The sequence below is a fragment of the Typopeltis vanoorti genome, chromosome 6 (genome assembly GCF_054136105.1).
Source record: "Typopeltis vanoorti isolate ZY-2024b chromosome 6, IOZ_Tvanoo_1.0, whole genome shotgun sequence".
Lineage (NCBI taxonomy): Eukaryota > Metazoa > Arthropoda > Arachnida > Uropygi > Thelyphonidae > Typopeltis > Typopeltis vanoorti.
In genome coordinates this window covers 114,633,209-114,659,383 of record NC_143554.1, presented here as the reverse complement: position 1 = coordinate 114,659,383, position 26,175 = coordinate 114,633,209, and the positions used below count along the sequence as shown (strand labels likewise).

The 26,175-nt window shown below is 36.4% G+C and overlaps 1 protein-coding gene across 3 annotated transcripts in view; it reads right to left on the bottom strand.

The window, feature by feature from the left end:
• The window catches only part of LOC150105831 (phospholipid-transporting ATPase ID-like), a 311,509-nt gene that overhangs the window by 252,181 nt on the left and 33,153 nt on the right, over positions 1–26,175 (bottom strand). For 2 of the 3 annotated variants that reach the window (XM_090394368.1, XM_090394369.1), the window contains exon 3: positions 3,109–3,176. In XM_090394368.1, coding sequence (XP_090250494.1) covers positions 3,109–3,176 — 68 coding nt within the window. Of the gene's footprint in view, positions 1–3,108; positions 3,177–14,036; positions 14,150–26,175 lie in introns of those variants that run through there. The other variant, XM_090394370.1, reaches the window with a different exon arrangement.

The following is a 26,175-nucleotide window of genomic DNA, read 5'->3' as shown; positions in this document are numbered from 1 at the left end:
TTCTCATCCCTTATATTCAAGGTACACCAGAAACGATAGCTAAAGTACTCTGCAAATGTAATTGCCCATTAACACTTTCAAATCATGCATCCAATTAGAAATCTTTATCCTTTCCTCCAAGGATGAGGAACTCTTCTTTCTCTTGCACATCCTGGAGTGTATAAATTTCCTTATGCTCAACAACTTTAAGTCTATTTTTGTTTCAATAATGAAAAGAATTATAAAAATTGAGACAAATTCACTTCACATATAAAACTTTATTAATGTATAATTTTTTCCTTAAGTGTCATAGCTATCACCAATACAAGATCACAGAAAGGCAGTTAAAAATAATCACTTGAGTAGCTAATGCAAGATAATGCAATAACTAAAAAAGGTCAATAATTTCCTAACTTAAAAAAAAATGTGTATATATATATATATATATATATATATATATATATATACACACACACACACACACACACATACACACACATAAATAAAATAAAGTTAGGAAAGATTAGCAGATTTAAAAATTACTAAATTAAACAGATCTGATGGTCTATATCTAATCTTTCTTAACTTTTGACAGGCTAGCAGATCTACTAATATCAGCCTGAAAGACAACTATTCAAACAGTCCCTATGAGAGACTAATGTTAGTGTCATATAGGGGGCTAAGATTGGGTGCTCTTGGCTGTTGGAGCCAATGATGCGAGAATGAGCATTTCCCATATTTGAGGAAACTCCATATATCCAGCATGTCTTGTAGCTGGTGTCCAAAGCATAATCTGTAAATCTTGAGTGGCTGTAGTCCTTGTGTTCTTAGATTCTGATGTTGACCGTCCTGCCTGTTTTGCCATAACAGAACAGATTACACCTCCTTGGTACTAAGAACTATAGATGGTCTTTCAAGGATATTATAAGGAATGCTAATTTTTTGCATGATCTGCAGATGATTACAATGGATTTTATGATTTTTGCCAACTTTTCAGATGTTTGCCAGAATATATGGGATGATGATAGATTAAGTGTAATCTATGTTTAGAATATATCAAAAATTCTAAACATATATTACACTAAATTAGCTGCACTTATCCATTCACCAAAAGACTTGCCTCCATTTAGATCATAATTTTGTTTTTTTTCAGGGCTGATACCACAAGCAAATGAATAAATATGGCTGTTGTAGTATTCAGACCATGTCAGTGATTTAGATCTTCCATGATCATACCCATAGTGAGTACCAAACGAGACTGTAGAACATTCAGTTTATTTCAAGTCTTTTCTCTTTGTGTGCAATTTTCATGTCAAGAAGATGCCTTGGTGAATAAGGTGAAATATCAGAGTAACAATTAAGAAAATAATAATGAAATACTTTCTCAAGATGCTTGTTTTATCAAATTAACCACAAGACAAATAAATATAGTAGATGATGTTAATCACCCAATGTTAGACCACCTTGTTTATTGGAGATCCGAGATGTTTTCGTAAAATTACTGTTTGATTTCTTGAGCAAGGAAACTTGATTGTTTAACCCTAGACCACCACAGTACTAAAATGTACAATAAGTTTACAACCCTTCAATTACAATGAAATTCAAATTAAAAAAAAAAAGTAGTCTGGTTATCAACTGCAGAAGGCTGACTATTTAAATATAAAACTCCACACATGAAAATATGTTCATCTTTTTCACAGTATTACAACACAAAAAATAAAATTAAATTAAAATAAAAACTCGCATAAAAATGCTTAACTGGTTTATCTTCAAAGTACAATTACTATTTACAGTACAAACATGCCAAGGAGTAAATGAAACAATTCAAGTTGTAACATACAAATATCTTTTATAAGGCTCTGATATGGCCATATCTGGACAGAACTGCTCACTTATGTTTCTTGGAGGGGAGGGAATGATAAAGTGGTAGAGAGGATCCTGATGTAAGTGATGACCAAGATGGTGGCAGGTGTATAGAATGTTCCTTATGAGGATAGACTGAAGATTTATGGATTACAAAAACTAGATGGCATGCAGAAAAGAGAGGGATATGATAGAAACATACAAGGTGCTAATCAAAAGTTTGAGGAATTTGACCATTAAGAAAAAAAAAAAGTACTTACACCCTAACTACCAGTTTCCACCATCTCCTTCAAAGTAGTTCCCTTGGGCATGTATACAGTAATCCCAGTGGTTTTTTCCATGATTCCATGTGTCCCCTCAGAAGTCCTCAAGTGTGTCTGTGTTGAGCACCTCCTATAATTCTGCCTGGATCTCCTCAATTATGGCAAAATGACATCACTACAGCTGGAATTTCATCTTGGGTAACAGGAGTCAGGCAAATGGGGGAAAATGACTGTCACGTTTTTGGAAGCGAGGAATTGTCAAATGAGTGACGTGCAGGCAGATTCCCATTAGTATGGGAATATTCAGATGCGCTGAATATTCCCATACAACAATCCAACGATCTTACAAACATTGACAGTTTTCTAATGATCTGCAAGAAGAGCCTTGCACACTTTTGCAATGTTTTCTGGTGTTGTGCTTGTCGAAGGGATCGTCCAGAACATTCATCATCGACAGTTGTTCAACTATCATGGAAATATTTGTACCACAAAAAAGTTTTACTTTGGCTCATAGCATTAACACCAAAGCTTCCTTAAGCATCTGGTAGGTTTCGGCAGCAGATTTTATGAGAATGAAGCAAAATTTGATGCAGATTCTTTGCAGATCCTTAAAATTGAAAATTAGAAGAAAATTGCTGAAACAACTAAATTAAGTTACAAAATCTCATGAACTCAAGAATACAGCCTCTCAGCTTGTCAATTGTTGGCATACTGATTCACAAAGGGTGCTGCTTGCTCTTTATAGTGGCAGACAGTACAATTGGTTCACACGAGCTATTCAAATTCCCCAAACTTATGGGTAGCACTGTGTACAAATTATTAAAGGGATATTACAGATGATCTGATGCAGAAGACTTTTTCAATAGGCACAAAAAGAACAGATGAATGAGTTCAAGGAGAAGCAAATAGGTATTCTGTGAGTAACACTTATTGCGAGTCTCCTACAATGACAAACTTCTTGATTCCCGAGTAATTACAAAATTAAATACATTAACATACTTACAGCATAATTAAATTGTGCATTATGGACTGGGTCATTTGCTCGAATTTTTCTTTGGTTATCACTTGACACTAAAATGAAAGCAATAAAAATTGTCATAGATCAGATGGATACATGATACATAATAAAAAGAGATAATATATAATGCTGAAATTTGATTTCATTACATCTATATAGTGAAACTAACATTAAGCCATTCATACAGATAAGTGGAATGAGATTTGTAAAAAAAAAAAGTGTCGCAAGTGGAATATCAGAGTACATTAACAGCCATCATAATTCTTTTATATGCAGCTATTTATTATTATTATTTTTTTAGCATTCCCAAAAAATATGGCTGATATAACAACCATAACTGGTGGTTACTTTGCTACTGTAATTCTCTTCCAGAAGAGAATCAGTGAGGTCGGTCAATGATGTGAAAAGTTCTTCAACACCAATTTCAAACCATTCTTGCACTGACCTCACTTTGGGAAGAGAGACTTCACCAAAACTGCTAACATGAAATTGGAAGCACAAAATTGTCTAGAATGTCATTATAAGCTGCAGTGTCAAGACTTCATATCACTAAAACTAGGGGGGGCCCAACCTCAACCATGAAAAACCTCCAGATCATGATACCTCCTCCTACCTTCAACAGATGGCACAACACATTAGGCCAAGTAGAAATCTCCTGGCATTTCCCTAATCCAGACTTGTTCATTGGGCTACCAGATGGTGAAGCACGATTCATCACTCCAGAGACCAATGGCTGCAAGCTTTACACCACTCCATGCAACACTTGGCATTGCCGTTGCTGATGTTAGATGATGATGTGCAGATGCATGGCCATGAAAACCCACGTTCAGCTACCAATGAACAGTCGTGTTGGCATTACTTGCAGAGGCATTTCAGAACACAATGACAAGTGTTTCAAATTGAGGATAGCCAATTTTTCTATGCCAGTGCTTCAACACTCAGCAGGCCCACTCTGATTTTATGTGGCCTACCAGGTTATGATTGTGATGTTGTTGCTCTTAGACATTTCTACTTCACAATAACATCATTCACAGTTGATCGGGACAGCTGCACACTTATTATGTCACAGTGCCGTGTGCACATGTGTGTGTGCATACACACATGTGGTTAGAAACAAATGAATTTGTTATTTTTTGAAGACAAAGATTGTAGTCATTTGGGGGGAGACAGTATGAAAAAGACTTTTCCAAAGAGCAGAGGTGTAGGAAATGAAGGCAGAGGATAGAGCGACAGCAGCAGCACCCATGGAAACACCTATAGAAGAGACATAATGCAATAACATAGCATCTATGGGAAAGTGACTGGAGTGAGTCAATGAGAGAGAGAGGTTATCATACATACATACGTCTTCAAGGCCCACCTTTCCTAATTGGGTTAGGAAAGGTGGGCATTGAAAGGAATTTCCAATGGTCACGATCCTCTGCCACCAAGCTCAGGTGTTCTGGTGGGATTCCCAAACGCGTCCACCCAAGGTTTTGAATATAATCTATCCAGCGAGTCCTTGGCCTTCCACATGGCCTCCCACCCTCTGGCTTGGCAAAGAGGGTCTGCTGAGGGAGCCTCTCTTGTGGCATTCTGACCAGGTGCCCATACCAACGTAACTGTGATCACTCAACACGGAGAAGCAACGATTGAGTATTGAGGGTTTCCCGAATTGCAGAGCTTCTGACTCTGTCGAGTCTTGTCAGCCCTGCAACCCCTCAAAGAAACCTCATTTCAGCCACTTGGATTCGTGTCCGCATTCTTTCAGTCATTACCCAAATCTCATGACCATAGGTGAGGATGGGGACATAGACTGTATTGAAGACAGCCAGCTTTGCCTTCTGGCTTAACTCCCACTTCAATACTACTGAACAGCCAAGCTCCTGCAATACTGAGCTTGCTAAGCCAATTCGAGTATCTAGCTCTATGTCCCATTTTCCATCATTTGTGAATATGGACCCAAGGTATTTAAACTTCTCCACCTGCCTCGTTGGGACTCCACTTACATGTATAGTGCACTGGGATGGTTGTCTTGAGACCACAAATGTTTCAGTTTTGGCCACACTGATCTTCATTCCAGCATCTGCACAAACCTATCCAGGGTCCGCTGGAGGTCATCTGTGGAAGAGCTAAGCAGAACTAGGTCATCTGCAAAAAAGTAGACGTCCAATGCTACATCTTTCAATTCTGACATAATCGCCGTTTCGGCGCTGTGCCTATCAATCCAGTTCATAAATATTATGAAAAGGAGGGATGACAGAATACACCTTTGGCGGAGGCCAACAGAGACCGTGAAAGGTTCAGACTTTGTGCTGTTTACCCTGACACAAAACTCTGGGCATTCGTACAGGGACTTGATGGCAGTTAATAGTTGGCCATCCACTCCATACTCCTGTACTACTTGCCAAAGCTTATCCTGAGGAACCCGGTCATATGCCTTCTTCAAGTCCACAAAACATGTGTAGACATTCTTGGCATATTCCCAAGATTTCTCAAAGACTTGCCTTAAAATTAAGATTTGGACAGTTGTGCTTCTACCAGGACGAAAGCCACATTATTCTTCCTGGAACTTTGACTCAACTATGCTCCTGCACAGTCTTTCCAAGCATCTAGCATACACTTCCCCAGGCAGGCTGAGCAGAGAGATGCCACGATAATTACTGCAATCCTTCTGTTCCCCCTTCTTGAAGACTGGTATTGTTATGCCTGTCTGCCATTGCTTTGGTGCTTACCCAGATATCCAAGCAGCCTGACACACTCGAGTCAGCCAGAGAACACTGTCTCGATTTAAGGCTTTTCGGGCCAAATTTCATCATCGCCAGCAGCCTTGCCCGATTTTAGCGATTTTATTGCTAAATGGACCTCTTCTGCTGTGAGACTAGTCATTACCCCAATCTGCACTTCTTTGAGAGCCTTCTTAACCTGGGTTAAGAAGGCTCTCAAAGTATTGCCTCTATCTGTGGAGGATATCCTTCTCGGTTGTTAAAAGTGCACCATCAGAGGCCTTAATTGCCCTTGCTGTGCACGATTTCCTCCCTCGAAGGCAGCGGATGGTCTGCCAGAATACTTTGTTTGTATTTGCATAGGATGAGTCTAATCTTTCTCTAAAGGATTCCCAAGCCTTCTGCTTTGCCTTTACTGCCTCAGCAGCAGCTTTTCGTGCCTCAACATACTGCAAACACATCTCAGGTGACCTGACCCTAAGCCATGTTAGGTAGGACTCCTTTTTTGTCCGGACAGTTTTTTGGACTTCTTGGTTCCACCAAGGTGTCCTTTTCTCACTGCCCGTTGCCATGCCGAGCCACTTTCTGCCACAGCATGAGAGTGCAGAGGCAGTGACAGCTGTTCTGAACAGCTTCCACTCCTCCTCAACATCTGCAGTATGCTTGGGAATCTCTTTGAACCTGGAGGAAATGTCATCTGCAAAATTCTTCCTCACAGTCTCATTTTCCAATGCCTCCCATTTCACGTGGCATAGTTGCTTAGGCCTACCAGCGTTGATGGTAACATCTGGTTTCTGAAGCCATAGAGTGCACACCTGAACTCCATCAGGAGAGTACTGTTTGGAACAAAAAAAGAATATCAAGTGTTTAAAAGGCTGAAGATGCTATGGATCTGATGTGCTAAATATGCCAAGAGAGATTAGATGTGAGAGTTAACCCAAGAAGAGAAAACTGGTCCAGGTTAACAAGAAGAATATTGTCAAAAGAGAGAGAGACATGTTCTTTCTTCCTAGAAATGAGACAGGATAGCATTTTGGTGACATTAAAATCCACCAGGTTATCCTCACTCCACTTGAGAATGGCAAGAAGATCACCATTTAAGACAGTGGTTAAAGAAGATCTTGAAGAGTGAAATTTAATAAAAGGAAATCTTTCACCATGACCCAGTCCATTAGCAAAGGGATGGAAGAAATATAACAGTAGCTTGGTAAGAAGGTTGTGATGCCAAACATGATCAAATATCAAAAGCAACCACTTGAGTTTCTCTGAACTTTTTCATATGTTTGAAACAAGGTAGGTTAGGTTAGTGCAATGTCTAAACAAGACAAGCACATAATCATCCATGATTATGCATATTCATATTAACATAGTTCCATAATCTAGTTGCTCCTATGCACAGATTCTCACCATTCCTTCTATCATAATCTAGTTTCCTTGTCATTCTTTAACAAGTCCCATGACAATAAATTTCTTTGGACTTATTACACAAACATTTATTTTCTAAATAGAAACCTCAAGAACTACTCACCTCAATTTTCCCAATTACACACACACACACACACACACACTAACCTTTTCCTAATCAGTGTGCACATTTGCTCAGATATACCACGTCAGTTTCTGACTTGCATCTCTTTGGTCAATGAGTAAAAATTGCAGTCTCATCCCATCAAATTCATTTCTCTCCCCCACCCCCAATGCCACCAACTATTTTTTTTTTTGGTTTTCCTATTTTTAAATGGTTATTTTCTCTAGACCGACCTTCCTAATAGTTGTCTTCCTCAGAAAGTTTTATCTTCACGACTCCAGCTGAATATTTTTTTTTGCACTTATCTAGCATGTAGAAATGCTGAAATGTTTACTACCACAAATAAGAATGTGATGGTTGATTTGAGCAGTGCTTAAAAAAAAGTGTTTTTAATCAGTATACAGTGTGGCTTTTGTTGCAAATTGTGCTACATTTTTTTCATTGATACAAGTGTCCTTCAGTAGTATTGATATTGGAGTTTAGTTGTTTATATTGCGTTTCTTTTTGGTTTATTCTTCCAAGAGGAGCGAAGTCAGAGTCGGATGCATTTGGAGGTAGCAGAGAAGAAAAAGACAAGTTTTCGTTATTTAGTATAGTTGTAGTAAAGTATACTTTATACTTATAGCATTGCGCAAGCATAGCTTATAGTAGAGCATTTAGTATAGTTGTAGTAGTTCCTAGTACTCGGCACTATTTGAATGATGGAAGCATTAAATTACTAATGCCATGTCACCAAGTCTTCCCCCATTTAAGAACTATATTATTTTGCATAGCATACTACAGGATTTTGTGATATGTATGCATCCCAGCAGTTGGATATGTAGCAGGTGAGAGATAGGAGAGTACACATATACACATACATATACACACACACACACATATACACATACATACATACATATATATATATATATATATATGGAAAATGTAGGAAATGGAAGGAACTTTGCGAGTTGGAGATTGCCTTAACAGACCTCAGCAGCATTGTGTCAGAGGCAGGAGAATACTGACTTAGAGTGACGAGTAGTGTGATAGAGGGTGAGGAAAACAAGCGAAATATAAATGAAAAAATAAGTGAGAAGTGTGGAAAGTTTGAATCAATATGAAGTTTTTGGAGATGGTCTTAATTAGGAGGATGAATAGCAAGTAAGAGTGGATAGCTTGCAGAGAGAGAGAGAGATGCACTGAAAGAGGAAGTGGAATGTCTTGGGAATGAGTTGAGAAGTGTGAAAGATGAGATTAAGTGAATGAGAGAGATGAATGCAAGGCAAATCAGAAGAATACGAGTGAGAGAGAAAGTTATGGGAATGATAGAAGAGGAGAGAATAGAAACAGTAGAAGAGAGAACATAAGAAGTGCTGGAACCAGGGGGGGGGGGAGTTGCCAGGATGGCAGATAAGTAGGAGAACAAAAAGAGAAAGTGCTAGAGGGGAGAGAAAGTGAGGAATGCAGGTGAGCAATCATACAGGGTGTGATGTATGGACTCAATCTGTGGTGTGCAAGATAGGATGACTGAGAAGTGTTTGCCTGGAGAAACGACAGAAAGTGTGGCTATTGCAATTAAATGGGATGAAAAGGTGGATGACATGATTATGATGATGGGCACGAGTGACTTGAGAAGCGTGTGAATCAGGTGGTGAGAGATCCGAGATTCATGTTTGAGGCTCTACAGAAAAAAACTTACAAAAGGGAAGATTGTGTGTGTGTGTGTGTGTGTGTGTTTTGCCCAGGTATGATAATGACAAGCTGAATAGAAGAGCATTAATAATGAATAGCATGATAGCCAGAATGTGTCAAAAGAGAGGCTTGGAATATATGGATGCTTGGAGGGCATTTGAAGATGTAGGCATTTCTCCATATACCTACATCTTCTCTCATTTAAATGAGAGAAGATGTAGGCATATGGAGAAATGGCCGTTCTCTGAATGAATCGGAATGTCAATGCAAGGAAATTAGAATTATCAGGGTGAATGGTAGCAGGGGGTGGCCTCTTATGGGAATAGGTGATTAGGAAAAGGGAGAATATATCAACTAACGCTGAGTCCAGTGGAGCCTGGAGGGGATAATGATAGGTATAGAAACAGTTTCATTTATGACATTTTTATTCTTTATACTAATGCCAGGAGTATCCAGAATAAAGGAGATGAATTGGTAGCACTGACAGTATCAGCCTGTCCGAAGATTATTGGGATCTCCGAGACGTGGCTGATGGAAGATGATATAATGACAGGAATAGAAGTAGAAGGGTACAGCATTTTTGACAGGATAGGAAGGGAAAACGCAGTGATGGAGTACTGCTTATGATAAGTGATGACATGTCCTCTCAAAGTGGAGGCTTTGGAAGACAATGACACCAATGGTTTTAAAAGCATATGGTATGATGCAGAGGTGGGCAAGACAATATTTAGTGGGGTGTTGCTACAAGCCAAGGAGCACAAAGGGTGAGGGAGCAGGAGATGTTTAGGCAGGCAAGAAGAATGATTGTTATGGGAGATTTTGACTACAGCAGTATAAATTGGGAAGAGGAAACTGCATGTAGTAATAAGGGAATGGAATTTCTAGAATTCATGAGGGACAAATGACTTAGGTAACAAGTTGTAGAAGGAACACAAGATTCAAGAGTTTTGGATTTGGTTATAGCTTCAGAAGAGCCGATTATAACTAAGATGATCTCTGTCTCCAGTCGGAGAGAGTGATCATGTGGTTTTGACTTGGAAGATGAATAGACATTCAGGAGTATCAAAGAGAAGGGAATGTATGTGGATTTATAAGGTAGGTGATTATAACAGTCTTTGATATCAACTTGGAGCAGTTCCATGAATTGGAAGGGTGAGATATCATTAGTGCTTGGGAAATTGTGAAGGAATATTTGTTAGCAACAACAGTAAGTTGTATTCCACGAGTAAAGGAGAGGACACAATTTGGCATAAAGTGGATGACAATATCAAACCAAACTGCAGGTTAAAAAAAAAAAGTTTTGGAACAGATATAAGGAGAGGGTTGGAGAGCAGATGCATGAAGAATATAAGACTCAGGACAGGAGAGTGATTAGTATGGTGAGGAAGGCAAAACTGGAATATGAGAAGAGATTGGCACTAAGATCCAAAGAAAATCCTTCGGAATTTTTTTAGCAATGTGGCCAGTAGGAGAAATGATTGTGGAAGAATGACATTGTGGGATAAAAATGGGAATAGAGTGACTGATGCAGAGAACATAATGGAGTTGTTCAATAAACACTTTACTAGAGTATTTCATCCTGGAGAAGCAGGTTTTAATACTAGAGGGATAGGGCAGTTCGAGGTTTAGAGGAGAGTGTTCCAAATACTCAGTACTCTGGATGTCAATAAAGCAGTGGTATATCACTGGGAAGAGGAAAGATTCAGAAGGGTGGCAGCAGATAGAAGTGTCAATTATAGACCAGTTTGTTTCATTAGTAGTCGTTGATGATCTTGGAGAAATTAGTGAGGGACCATATACAGCATTAGGAAGATGAGGGTAATGTTATCTGTTAGAGTCAACATAGATTTGTTAAGCGGCACTCTTGCTCTAGTAATATGACGAGGGGAAAGGCAGAATCTGCCATTTCTTTGAATTTTTCCAAGGCATTTGACAGAGTGCAATATGATAAACTGATATTTAAGTTGCAGCACATGGGTTGAGATGTCACAATAGTCAACTGGATTCAGGACTGGCTGTCTGATAGGTATCAGAGAGTTGAGTATGGTGGGGCAATATCAAGGAGGCAGAAGGTTACAAGTGGGCTCCCACAGGGACCTGTGTTGTTTAACCTTTATATCAGTGACATTGTCAGTGGACTGCAGGAGGATTTATTAGTAATAGTGCAGATGTGGCAACCCTGCAAGAGGATTTGAATAAACTGGACAGATAGAAAAATGAATGGCACTATCTTACCCTCCTTCCAGCATGATAGCCAGAATGTGTCAAAAGAAAGGCTTGGAAGGCATTTGAGGATAGAAAAGAGGACATTTGAGGAAAATAAAAAGAGGATTGAAGTTTGGGAAACATCAATGAAAGGCTGTATACTCTGCTGGAGGAGCTGTACTGGAAGGAGGAGGAGAGGCAAGAGATCTGGGAGTGATGATTGATAGAAACCTGAAAGCTGGCCTGGTTGGCAGAGTGGTTAGCATATCCACTCTCCAGCCAAATGGCTGCGGGTTCGAATCCTGCCATGGGCAAGGATGTTCACGATTGTCTGAAAAATAGTAGTGGTGGTGGTGGACAGTAGATGTCATTGGTGTAGATGATGCAGTTGGCAGAGACTGAGAGTTGTAGAGCAGGTGCCCTCTCTCTCTCTCTCGATGAGTCTTGGACTCCCTGGAGGTGTCTAATAAATAATAATAATATTGCAAAGGTGGAGGAGCAATCATCCTAACCAAGAGGATTGCTGCAATATAATGAGAAAGACATTGACTTGCAGAGATAAAAGAGTTGTCATTCCATTGTATAAAGCCCTGATCAGACCACACTTGGACTACTGTTCTCAAATTTGGTCCCCAGGATTTGAAGGGGATAAATTATCTATGAAAACATACAGAGGCTGATAACAAAGATGGTTTCAGGACTGTACAATGTTAGTTATGAGAACAGGCTGAGGGAATTTGGACTGCAGAGTTTGGTAGATGGAAGGAGAGGTGATATGATTAATACTTTTAAACTGTCAAGAGGAAGTGACAGGGTTGACACTAGGGAGTTCTTTTGATTGGTGGAACAGGAGGAAAGAGTGAAGACAAGGGGGACCATCCCTGGAAGTTATGAAAGGAAGCGGTGAGCAAGAGGGTGAGAAGTTGTTTCTTTGCATGGAGAGTGGTTGAACTGTGGAATGCAATGCTTGACAGAGTGGTGAGGGCATGAATGGTCAATGAGTGGTATAAATGACTGTTTTCTACGATGGGCCTCCCACGATGAGTCTTTTGACTCTATGGAAGCCTGAATCATAATAAATGATTATACAAGCATTGTTCACATACCTACCAGATTTTTTTTTTTTTTTTGTTCAAGTATTGAGAACATCCATGAAGGAGATGAAATATAGGAGCAAGGAAACATAATAGGAGAAAATAAACAATGTGAACACAATGACAAAATCATGAACTTGGAGTAGCATGTTCATATTGTATTAAGTCCTAATGATATTTAAAAAAAATAAACTTCTAATGACAAGTTCCTATGAAAGTACTTCAAGATCACTGGCCTTACTAATAATAACCAGATTGCTGAGAATTATTAGTAAGGCCAGTGCATTATACCTGTTAGTTGTGTTCAGTGGACAGTTAATCTGATTTGCTCAAAAAAAAAGTTCTAAAACTGCTATCTCTTTCTGTGACCAAATAATCCAGCTAGCTTCAGGTGAAAAGTCTAGAAAATGTTCTTAACATGTTTGACAAGATCTGAACCAAAGTATTTTCAAATAAAGGGCACATCATTTTTCTAAACTAAAACACATCTTTTGAATGCATCATATTTCTGAAGTACCAGTAAATAATTCAGAGGACTACAACATAACTGCCACATATTAAACTAAAATGGATATATAAACATTAATAAATTTGGAAGCTACTCTGACATTAAAGTGAGATGATTATAGTGCTGCAGCTGCCAGTAGATTCCATATTTTATACATCAGGGCTCTTTTTGTAAATGCTTAACATTTTTGAAAATGTATAATTTAATATTTAAGTATTTTCTTTTCTAATACAGTGCCTTTATTAAAAAAAAAACATGTAAGGAAAAAATAAATTATGCTTTTTTAAGTGTAATAATGACATGGGTATAAATGATTTTTTTTTTCTTAATACATTTTTATTCTCCAAAAGATTAAACTATCTTCAGGTCTTTTTAAATAAACGCTTTACAGTTGCTAAAATTTCAAGATGTGTACCAAAGTTCAGTGACTTGAGAACAATCTGAGGAAAAAAAAAAAAAAAAAATAGGTTCAGCAACAATTTCTGTAGTGAGTGACTAGAATCAAGCTTCCAGGTCTTTATTCTAGCCATGGAAGTTATTATTATAAGGGTGCACAGGTATGGTAAAGACCAATAATAGCTGTTGTCATATAAGCATGAATAGTTATAAAAGTGTCCTATACCGAAGAAATGATTATTTAATGGAAATCATTATTATGAGCTGCAATTATTATTATATATTTGCTGGTCTGTTAGGTTAAGTTGGTAGAACCTCTGCTCTCGAATCTGTAGTATATGGTTTTTAAATATCGTTGAGAAATACATACTTGGGAATACCATCAAGAATCAGATGATTTTCATTGTCTGGGGTGAAAAAAATTGTGTATGTGTGTGTGATGATTATAAAAGACATTTAACTTCTTAAAAAATAAAGAAGTCATTAACATTTTATGCAAAAAAAAATAAATAATAAATTCTCATTTTTTAACAGAGGAAATAACAAAATTACATTCCAATTTTTTAGTCTCTCTCTAACTATTTAAAAAAAAAAAAACTATGTATTATACCAGTTAAGTAAACAAGGAGACGTGCCAATTTTAGTAATGACAGATTAAAATGATATGATTTTTCATTATACAGAAAAATTCTACACAAAGAGAACTCAATGTTCAATTATAAAATTGAACTACCCAACATAATTATATAATTGTTTAAGTTCAATTTGGTTACATTAAGAAACAATGATAAATAACTAACTTATAGCCTGTGTGATTCTTTAAGTTCCATATCACAAAATTCACAATAACTTGAACATTAATCCACATGCCAGCATAACTATTCCAGAAGCATAATACTACTTTTTTTTTTTTTACATATCTAAAGCAAGCCAATTTAGAAAAGGTGCACTGAAAGCTTTTTATACTGCCAAAGGTCCTACTATCTCTGTCACTGCAATCACTGATAGCTTATCATGGAAAAACAAAACAAAAAAAAAAAAAGTAAAGTAGCAAGTTATCAATAGTTATCGCAGTAAGTGGAGTAATATATCCTACAATCTTAAGATTTCTTCTATTTCTGTGAACTAACTAAAGATTTTAAGTCATTTGAATATAAAAGAAATAAAGCTCACTAAATTTTACAAAAGGATATTTTAAATTTGTTTAGTTCAATACTTACTAAAATTTTCCAACCTACTGTTAGAAAATGAATAAGTAGGTAGAACTATATTTTTTTTGTATAAATTAAAAGCATAGCTCTCTAAAGAAATACGTGGAGTTCATTTTCTCCTTAGAAGTTAGTGTGAAAAATAATACTTCAAAATGAAGTATTAAATTATTAATATTGGCATTTTTAATTGATATGCAACTTAATGAATTCTATATGCAATTATAAAAGATGTAAGCAAACCAAACTTTCATCAAGATTTCATCCAAAATTAAAAGTAATGCTAACAATTTAAAGAATGAGTAAAAGCTTCATCTGCAGGACAATTAAAGAAAAAAATAAATGTATCCAGCCAAGTAAGAAAAGGAGACATATCAGTTTTCAGTGATGACAGATTAAAACAATTCTTCGTTATATAAAAAATATGCTACACAAGAGCACTAAAATTTAGGAATTGTCTAATGTAGCTATACATAATCTATGATATAGATATGTCCAAAATTAGTTACCAATTTAATTGAAATTCCTTTTTTTTTTTTTTTTTTAAATTTATCACCATTCACTGGACAGGTTTGGCTGGTAAGAGGTTAATGCCATTGCTCTGCAACCAACAAGCTACAGATTCTATCATGGTCATGCATGTTTGTGAAAGTCTTTAGGAAAAAGACAAATTTCGTTGCCTGGTGAGAGAACACTGGTCTGCTTATTAATGGCATTAAAAGTTGTTTGGTCACCATCATGACTTGTGAATAATGTAGAAAATAAAATATAAAAACTCATACAAAACATATATGTTACAAGTTTACAACCTTTTGTGGATGGGAACCACATAAAACTTCATAACTATCATTAAATTCCTGACATGTATCCTCAAGGGGGTGTACAGGATATGATAGTACAACATGAAAAACGTACATCATTACTAACTTCCTATCTACAATTTTCCTCCAAATCAATCTGTTACCTGTCAAGACTCCAACATTATCAGATCTTATATTTCTTTCATCCAAGGCACTTTTTACAGTATCAATGCAACTATATTTTGGTCTTTGGGTTTTTTCCTGCCAACCTGGCAGAGAACACTTATTTTGCTAATCTTTCCTCTCCCATTCCGTGACCATACCACCTGAGATTAGCTCTGCTAACACATTCCTGGATGTTAACAATATCAAGCGCTTTCCTAATATGTCATTTTTAATATGATATTGCCATTGATGCCATCTGCTCAGGACTCTCACATCTGCAGTCTAGTCTTTGGTCAAGTATTTTATTTCTAACCCAGCTCTCAGATTCATAAGTTAAAATTGGTTTGAACACTGTCTTGCATACAGCTAATTTAGTATTTTGCCTTATTCCATATAAATTTATTCAGTTGACTTCCTACCATAACAGCTTTGTTGATTCTGATGTTTACTTCCATATTTAATTTACCATCTTCATTAAAAACCATGCCTAAGTAGTTGAAATATTTTACTTGTTCTATAGGTTCTCCATTCACAATGCAGTTGATATTTTCAATGCTTCTGCCTATTTTCATTATCAGCTTGTTATTGCTGACCTTCATATCATATCTATTACAACAACAGTTATTCAATTTAGTCAGGGTGTAAAATTCTATGCAGTATGAATTTTTTTTTCTTAATTTTGCAAAGATTTTAACAGAGGTCACAAACATTGTATATAGAAGGCGATTGTGATTTTAATGCTGATTGTGGAATTTTGTTATTAGGAATTTTGTATATAAGGATTATATTAACTATAGTTATAATTTTTTTGTAATTTGAAAAAACCATACAAGTATGTTTTGAAATGGTAGGAATGTTAAGCTGTATATTTCAAGGCCAATGTCTTAGAAATCGGCCTGTCAGTTTAGTGTTCCAATTTAAAAGAAAGAGCTTAGAAGCCTTATTTGGAAATTATAATGTGCCTTCAATTGTTCAAAGCTTAACCTAATGCATGTCCCAAGGACAGTGCAACAACAGGCGCCGAACAACTAAAGGATCTTCTGCGTATAGCGAATAAAATTGTTTGTGTGTGTGTGTTCTGGGGAAAACAAAAGTAAACAGCTTGAAGGTCACATCCCCCTTTTTGCGTGGGAATGCTCGGGGGGTTCTCAACCCTTATTCCAGGGAGACTGCAAGAGGGAGTATAAGAAAGGACCCAGAAGTAACCAGGGGGCTCTTTATCCAGGTATCCAGACACAGTAGATCGCAAATGTAGCAGGTGGAGGCACTATGCAGTGGTACGGCAGCTGTATGCCACACATAGGTAGAAACGGAGCGACGCAGCAGAGCTAACGAAAAGGAAATCCGCACAAATGATGAGGCCCAGGCTAGAAAAGAAGACAGTAGAACCAGATAGGAGATAAAAGAGCCAGTTCAGATAATTGTGTCATGAGAAGAACTGTGGGTACAACCTTGAAGTATTTATATATTCGGCGGGACATATATAAAGTTAAATTGTGATAATTTGTCCTGGACTATGAGGTTAAAGAAATACTGGTAATGATTTAGATATAGCATACTTGTTTGAAGTATATATATTCAGTGGGACGTATATATATATATAAAAGTAAAATTGTGATGATTTGTCCTGGACTAAGAGGCTAAGAATAGCTGAGATAATTTAGATAGGTAAACTTGTTTGAAATATGTGCATATAGCTTGAACAGATTAGTTCCAGAATGCGAACATAGATTCTTATGTGATAGCATTGCTGCATGTTTATTAAGTATGTACAATGTATGAGATAATATTTCTTAGCAGCAGAATGAATGAAATTATAGATTGGAATCTGCATGTTCATTATCTATGTACAATGTGTGAGATTATAATTCTTAGCAGCAGAATGAGTGAGATTATAGATTGGTATTTGATAGTATTGCTGTACATTTTAATGTGTGTGTATAGAAGTATAACATCATCTCCATAAAGTAAAGAGGTGGGATTAACATCTCCAATTCTGATATCAGTTTTAATACCACTTTCCTTCATAATGTGATCCATGTAGATAATAAATAACAGAGGAGATAATGAACACCCTTGTCTGACACCAGATTTAACATTAAACCATCTTCCTGTACTTCCTTCAATTCTAACTGCTGACTTAAACCCAAATAAAAACTAAGTATTGCTTGATATAATGCCCAATTGACACCATATAACTGTAGACTGTAGCATTTTCAATAGATTCTCTCTTGGCACCTTGTCATATGCCTTTTCCAGATCCACAAAACTTAAATACAGATCTTTGTTATATTCCCATGATTTCTCCACTATTTGTCGTAAAGTGAAGATCTGATCCTGACAGCCTCTATTTGGCACAAATCCAGCTTGTTCTTCACCAAGCTTCCCTTCCACAATCCTTCTGAACCATTTCTCAAGTATACTTGCATAAATCTTACCAGGAACACTCAGTAGAGAAATAACTCTGTAATTTTCACATTGTTTTATTTCCCTTTTTATATATGGGTACTATGAGATCTCTACTCCAATCATCTGGAATTCATCCCTCTGTCCAGATCTTCTGAACTATGCAGTGCAGCCAGTGTAAGACTTATACCTCATACTTCATTTCTGGTTGAATACCATCTACTGCTGCTGGCTTTTTCTACTTCAAGTAAGAATATGTATTCTTGATTGCATGTCTGTTCAGTGTTTTTTACCACTGTGCTGTCACTAATTATTTCGTTTACCAATTTTTCGAAGCAATTCTCCATACATGAAGGATATGTTTTTCACCAGTTTTCATGTCACCTTTATCATCTCTAATTCCTTTTACGCAGTCTTTCCTCCATTTCTAAGCTTTTTCAGCCTCCAGAATATATTTTGCCACCTTCTTGATATTTATTTTCTATGTTCTTGCCAAAGTTTTCCCATGACTTTCGTTTAGCTAGTTTCATACAGTGTTTAGCTTTCTTACATTTGTCTCTGTATTCTCTAAGAGACAAAGCTGACTTATTTGCCTGGAACTTTCAATATGCTTTCTTCTTTTCCTTCACTGCCTCTTTAACGTCTTGTGTCCACCATGGAGTTCTGATTTTTTTATCCTTGCAGACAACCTCAACAGATGCCTCTCTGGCTGAATCAATTAATGTTTTCTTCAGCATTTGCCACTGAATCCCCAAGGTTTGGTTCCTGTTTTCAAACTCTTTCATTTTCTGAGAGCTGCTCAACATAAAACTTGATGAATAAAAATAATTTGCAACTCCAAGAGCAGTTCAAAACACACACAAACACACACACACACACACAGCTTCTCCCAGACAAGTTGATTCTATGTTCTCAAGAAATGGCCTATTTTCAAAGGGGGTCTAGCATTTTCAGTGGGTACTCCTGCTGTTCAAGGATACCTTCTTAGAGAAAATGTGACTAGACCAATTAGGTGGTAGATGACCTTCAGTGCCTGGTGAACTACTACTCTTAACACCAGGCAATGAAATTTGTCTTCCACCTCTAGACATTCACAAACATGCATGACCATGAGAGAATCTGAATCTGCAGCTTGTTGGTTGCAAAGCAATTGCATTAACCACTCACCAGTCAAGTAAATGATAATAAATTCCTGAAAAAAAAAAAGTTAAATTAGTAAAAAATTTTGGACACCAAACATGATTATCAGCCAATTCGGGTTCTGCTTAAAACCTGAATTGGCTGATAATCATGTATGGTGTCCACAGCAGAGATTCAGTATGTCTGTCATACCCTTCAAAAGATATAGCAGTATCCTTGAAGGACAGCCAAACATTTTGAGGATACAGCAGTAAAATAGTTCCACAGGCTGACTTCCAGATAGTGCACAAAACTGAATCTGATGGCATTACATTGGAAGGCTTTTGGATCAGACGGCAAACAATCCCATTATCTACATTGTCTGGAGGCAACCCATGTCTTAGTAATTTACTTGCATTTTATGATAAGGTGACAAGTGTATTAGATAAGGGAGAATTATATACAGGTAACCCTCGTATAACGTGGATGTTAGGTTCCACAGAAATGCCGCGTTATATAAATCGTGTTATGTGAGACTTGGATCACATAGAATATAACCTTACTTTTTCTATGTGATCCTTATATATTATAAAATTATAAAAAGTAAGGAAATAGTTTTTTTTTTAAATTATATAAACAATGACATATCCAACAAAAAAATATTTTTATTTAATTCAGGTAATTCATGTAAGTTAAGAAAACATAAACCATGAAACGAAATACATAGTATAAACTTAAAAAAATACAAATTTTACGTAAACTTCATTGCCCATAATGCATAAATGTTTTAGGCAAAATAAAATAAAGTACATAATTTAATCGTCATGACCGTCTTCAATACAAACATTTCGTAGATGTCCTTTATTTACGAGTGGCCGGACGTCGTCATCACTGGAAATTTGTTGGCCATCATTTGTATAATTCTCATTGCATACTTCGGCTGGTTTAGTTATCAAAAAGTCAGTAATAAGACTGTGCTTACCACTATCTGCAATTTTTTTTTATTAAGTTCATAATATGGAGCTAAACAAATATCCAACTGTCTCGTGAATTTTCCAGAGCGCTCCATTGAGGGATTATTATTCGTAAAATAACGTCCTAACTTTCTTGCCAAGTCCAATCCTTCTGCTAATTTCTTTAAACTGAATTCTTTAACGGATTCATCACAATCAGAATCTATGGTAGAACATTCCCCGCCGTTTGGTTCGACATCATCTATTAATTGTAACAGTTCCTCCTCATTTAAATCTGTTTCCCCCTCAATTAATTCATTAATTTCGTTTTCAACCACATTCCAAAAGCACTCCAAGTAGCCATTATTATAAGAATAAGTTTTTTACATAAAAAAGCATTACATATTGTAACTCACCAGAAAATAAATTGCTCAGCTTAGGATCAACACATTTATGATTTTTAATGTGCTTTCCTGGCAGAAAATGGGGACAACTTTCAACAATAAACACTTTATGCTGTAAACAATTGATGTACGTGTGTGCACTAAAGGGTATTTCCCCCTAATCACTACTTATAACTACATGCGCGATACGGGCAGATGCAAATTTAATGAATATAAAATTTGATTTTTAAGTGGCGCAGTGAAAAATATATGAAAAGATAAAAGGTTACTACAATTTGAAGACCGTGTTTTTATCAAAACCGCGTTGTATAAGTACCACGTTGAACAAGGGTTACTACAATTTGTAGACCGCGTTATATGAGGGTTACCTGTACAGTGATGTTCATAGACTTTGCAAAAGCATTTTATAGATTACCACATGATAAGTTGATGAACAAGCTGCAGAGGATGGGAACAGATAATATATTGGTTAGATGGATCAGAGATTGGCTCTCTGAACAATTCCAGCAAGTTGTGTATGATGGAACAGTGTCTTAAAAAAGGAGGATAACCAGTGGTGTACCCCAGGGTTCTGTTCTTGGGCCAATGCTGTTTAACTTGTTTGTAAACAATATATCAAGTGGACTGACTGGGGTTCTTCAATTATTTGATGATGATGCAAAGTTAGGATGAATTATAAGTAGTACTGCTGATGTTAATTCCCTTCAGGAAGATTTGAATGGAATTTTTACTTGGACAAAAAGTGGAGATTGTAGTTTTAATATCAATAAGTGCAGGGTGTTGCATTTTGGAGTGCAGAAATATAAGGCTGTGTACTATATTTATGGTGCTGTACTGACATTTGGGAGTGATGGTTGACAGTAGATTGAAGTTTAGAGGGGCATACTGCTAGTATTGCAAAAGCTGTACATCATAGTGCTGCTATGATAAGAAGTACTCTAACACGTAAGGATAAGGAAATGGTTGCGACACTGTATAAAGGCACTACCATACCACACTTGGACTGTTGTGCTCACATTTGGTCACCTGGTTTTCAATGTGATGTGGAGACATTGGAGAGGATCCAGAGATGAGTGATAGACAATATTGAGACTTTGGAATGCCAGCTATGGAGAAGGGTTGAAGAAATGTGGATTACAGTTTGGTGGATAGGAGGAAGAGAGGTGATATGATAGACATTTAAGTTAGTGAGAGGATTTTATCAGATTAATCCAGAGGGGATTATAAAACGAGTAGATGGTGAGAGGGGAAGAACCAGGTCATTCCTGGAAGTTGACAACATATTTATCAGCGAATGGAACGCATTACCAGAATGTGTTATTAATTCAAGGAGTGTTAAGGATTTCAAGATTCTATGTGATAAATATGTTGTCAATTGAATGAACCTTCATTGTGCACGACGAGTCTGCCGACTCCATGGAGGGTGTAATAATAATATACAGAAAAATGTAAGAAAGCAAAGCACTGTGTAAAACTAGCTAAACAAAAGTCATGGGAAGACTTTGGTAAGAACAGAAAGTAAATATCAGGAAGGTAGCAAAATATTCAAAGTTGAAAAAGCTTAGAAATGGAGAAACGAATATTGTAAAAGGAATCAGAATGACAAAGGTGACATGAAAACCAATGGTATTCTAGATGTCTGAAGTAACTGCTTTGAAAGAATGCTAAATGAAACAAGTAGTGGCAGCATAATGAAGAAAACACAAACAGGAATGGAAATCACAATAAAGTAGAAAATGTCATCAAAAATCTGAAATGTGGAAAAACAGCTAGAGTAGATGATACTCCACCAGATATGCTCAAATGTGAAGGTATAATATTTTACAATGGCTATACTCTGTATAGTTCAGAAGGCCTGGCCAGATAGTAAAATTCCAGATGATTGGAGTAGAACACTGATAGTATCCATCTATAAAAAGGGAAATAAAACTGCATTTTTGGAAATTATGGAGACAACTACCGTGTTTGAATAAAAACTTTAGTTTAATATTACTAAAATTTTACAATTCGACGTTTCGACCTTTATGTCAAGGTCATCTTCTGGAGCGTACAAATATACACAAGAAACAAGCTATACTACAATCATACTGATTGTAGTATAGCTTGTTATAGATACAGTATGATTGTAGTATAGCTTGTTTCTTGTGTATATTTGTACGCTCCAGAAGATGACCTTGACATAAAGGTCGAAACGTCGAATTGTAAAATTTTAGTAATATTAAACTAAAGTTTTTATTCAAACACAGTAGTTGTCTCCATAATTTCCAAAAATGCATTCCGATCACCGTGCAAGCCTAAAAGAAAGGAAATAAAACTAAAATGTAAGAATTACAGAGGTATTTCCCTACTGAGTGTCCCTGGTAAAATTTATGCAAATATTCTTGAGAAATGGTTAAAAATTGTGCAAGGAAAACTCTGAGAAGAATAAGCTGGATTCAGGCCAAACAGAAGTTATCAAGATCAGATTTTCACTTTAAGACAAATAGTTAAGAAACCTTGAGAATATAACAAGGATCTGTATTTTAAATTTCACAGATCTGGAAAAGGCATATTACAAAGTGCCAAGAGAAAAGCTATTCAAACAGTACAGTTATATGGTGTAAATGGGACATTACATCAAGCAATACTTTGTATTTGAATGCAAGTCAGCAGCTAGAATCAAAGGAGATAAAGGAAGATGGTTTGATGCTAAATCAGGTGTCACGCAAGGATGAATGTTATCTTTGCTGTTATTCATTATCTATATGGATCATTATATGTGGATGTTAATTAAACCTGAATCATGATTGGAGTAGATGTTAATCTCAGCTCTTTATTTTATGCAAATATTATACTTCTAAATAAATCCAGTACAAGGCTGGATTTATTTAGAAGTCCAGACTTGTACTGGATTTCTATGAAAATCAGCAATTAAAAGACAGTGAAAATGGGTAGAAACATTGAAATCATTGAATGTATCCTGAAATGAAGAACTTATAAAACAAGTAAAACACAATTAAAGATATCAAGAAGTTATATTCTTGGTTTCATCCTTTATCCAAGTGTAAGCAAACCAAGTTTGCTTGTGAAGGCAAGTCAATTCACAACTGAGATACTTGTGTATATATAGGCTAATGACTTTACATCAATTGCCTTAGTGTCCATAATGTAATGCACATATCCTTACAAACATGTATAATGCTATGCATTATGGAAAGGGCCACTACCCAGATCAGAAATTTTGACCTTTGATTGAGGTCTCATCAGTGGGAGCAAGATCCAAAAGTGATACCGAGGATGAAGTAATGCAGAAGTCATTTCGATATACAAGTAGTCTAAAGGTGTCACACCTTATTACTAAAATACTCTGTATTAGAAATAGTTGTTGAAAATTTTTGAGTAGCCCAGTCAATTCTCTGAAGTCATATCTCTGAAGGAAAAACTTCATAGAATTGAATTGTCTGGAGCCAATTCTTCAGGTACAGCAGTGGAACTATAGTTGTGGGGCATGGAGAGATAAATGCAAAAATAGTGGCAGTTAAAATAGTGTAGGTAATACTGAGATGTAGTGGGGGAAAAGGAAGTGAAAAAAATATGACCTCTACAGTCTCAACTCAGCAAAATGCTTTGGGGAAAATTGGAACATCAGGAGTAAGCAGCCAATATGTCCACTTGTTAATAATACACGGTCATTATGTCAAGAGGAGAATGGTCCAAGCATTTGACTCATTATCAAAAACTGGTGGTAACACATTATTAAAAACTAGTAAAATGAAATGATTAAGACTAAAAAGGGGTTTATACACAATTTAGATTTCTCTGAAATGTAGAATTGTAACAAATGAAAAAAAAAAAAAACATCATATACTAAAAAGATGGAAATGGAGTCATTAATAGATGAAAAGAAGGTGACGTACAGATGGAAGGAATATTTTGCAGAGTTGTTAAATATAGAAAATGAGAGACGCTGGAGGAGCAGGAAAGCATAAAAGGGACAGATGGAAGTTACAAAGGAAGAGGTAATAGAAACAATACGAAAAATGAAAAAAGACAAAGCACCAGAACCATCAGAAGTAGTAACAGAAAAGATAAAAGCAGTAGGGGAAGGAGGAGTAGACCGGAACTGTGAACTATTGAATAAAGTGTGGAGAGAAGAAAAGATACCAGAGGACTGAAAAAGAGCTTTGTAGTATCTATTTACAGGAACAACAACAACAGATGCAAAAGGCATATGACAGAATACCAAGGGACCTAATACCCTTCCTTCTGGGCCCTTAGAAGGAAGGGTGTAATAGAAAACTTAGTAAGGATTATAAAAGCAATGTATAATAAAACCAAGATGGCAGTAAAAACGAGCACTGGAACAACAGAATTTGTCAATATCAAAGTAGGCTTGCATCAAGAGTCAGCACCGAGACTATTTCTATTTGTGATTATTTTAGATGCACTCGGTGAAGGAATAACCAAAAATACACCATGAAATATATTATTTGCAGATGATTTGGCTATCAGAGGTGAAACTGTAGAAGAGACCAAAAGAGTTTTATAGAGTGGCAAAATACCTTGGAGGATGTGGGTCTAAATATAAATACTAAAGAAAACTGAAGTAATGGTTAGTGAGAGGCAAGGACATGAAGAAATTAGTATAAAGGATAGAGAAGGTATCATGAAAGAAGTTGACCATTTTAGATACTTGGGATCAACCACAGAGAGGGAAGGCATACATAACTTGGCAGTCAGAGTAAGAATTAGGGCAGGTTGGACTAAATGGAAGGAGATGTCAGGAGTGATATGCAACAAAAATGCACTGAAAAAAAAAAAGTAAAAACAAGTATATATAAATCAGCCATTAGACCAGCCTTATTGTACGGAGCAGAGACATGAGCAACAAAGAGAACTCGGGAAGAACAAAATAGAGATGAAAAGAATAGAGATGGGGATGCTAAGATGAATAAATGGAACATCAAAGAAAGAAAATATGAGCAATGAAGATATAAGGAAGAAGATGGAGAGGGTAGAAAAATTAGTGACAAAGTAAGAAAAAGTAGATTGATATGGAAAAGACCAATAGACCATCCAATTCAGAATCACAACAATGGAAGTGAAAGGCAAGAGAAGAAAAGGAAGACCAAGGAAAAGATGGTGAGAAAACATCAAAAGAGATATGGAGGAAGTTGGAGTGAAAGGAGGGATGCCCAAGATAGAAATAAGTGGAAGAAAATTGTTCGAGTGGTAGGTCCCAGGACCGTCTGGAACTAAAATGCCAAAAAGATGAGTGTAGTTTACTGCTTACTTAATCAATCCTCTTTTGCCTAATGAAGAGGTAACACAATGAGCCCATTTTCAATCTCTAGCTAGTATCTTGGCATCATTCAACCCATTCATTCTTCTCCAATGTGATTTAGATGTCCCCTTGCCTATGTCTACATAAGCCAATGAATTTGAATTAAAGGATTAACAGCATAACTAACTTCAGTGTTTAATAAGCTTTAAGACTAGAAAGCACCATAGCAGTACAAAAAGAGTTTGAGGACAGGTATCATTAAGGATAAAAAAGTTAGTCAAGATTTACAGACTACTTACTGTTGAAGACATGATTCTTTATAAAGTCAAGAATCGGCTTTTTAAAAAGTTAATTTAACAATTTGATTACATCTTACATATAAAAATGAAGGGTTTGCTCAGAGTCAAAGCTAGATAAATGGAAGGAGACCCTTATATATATATATATATATATAGCCTTTTAAGGAAATCAGAGAATTCAGCAATTTTCTGACATAATGTTCAACTCTCACCTACTCATGGTGCACCCTCTTAGTAGGTATCCACTTAAATAATGAACTAGCAAATGAGGACAGGCTGGCAACTTGGAATTTAGCCAAGCAGATTATTCTATATTTGCTTA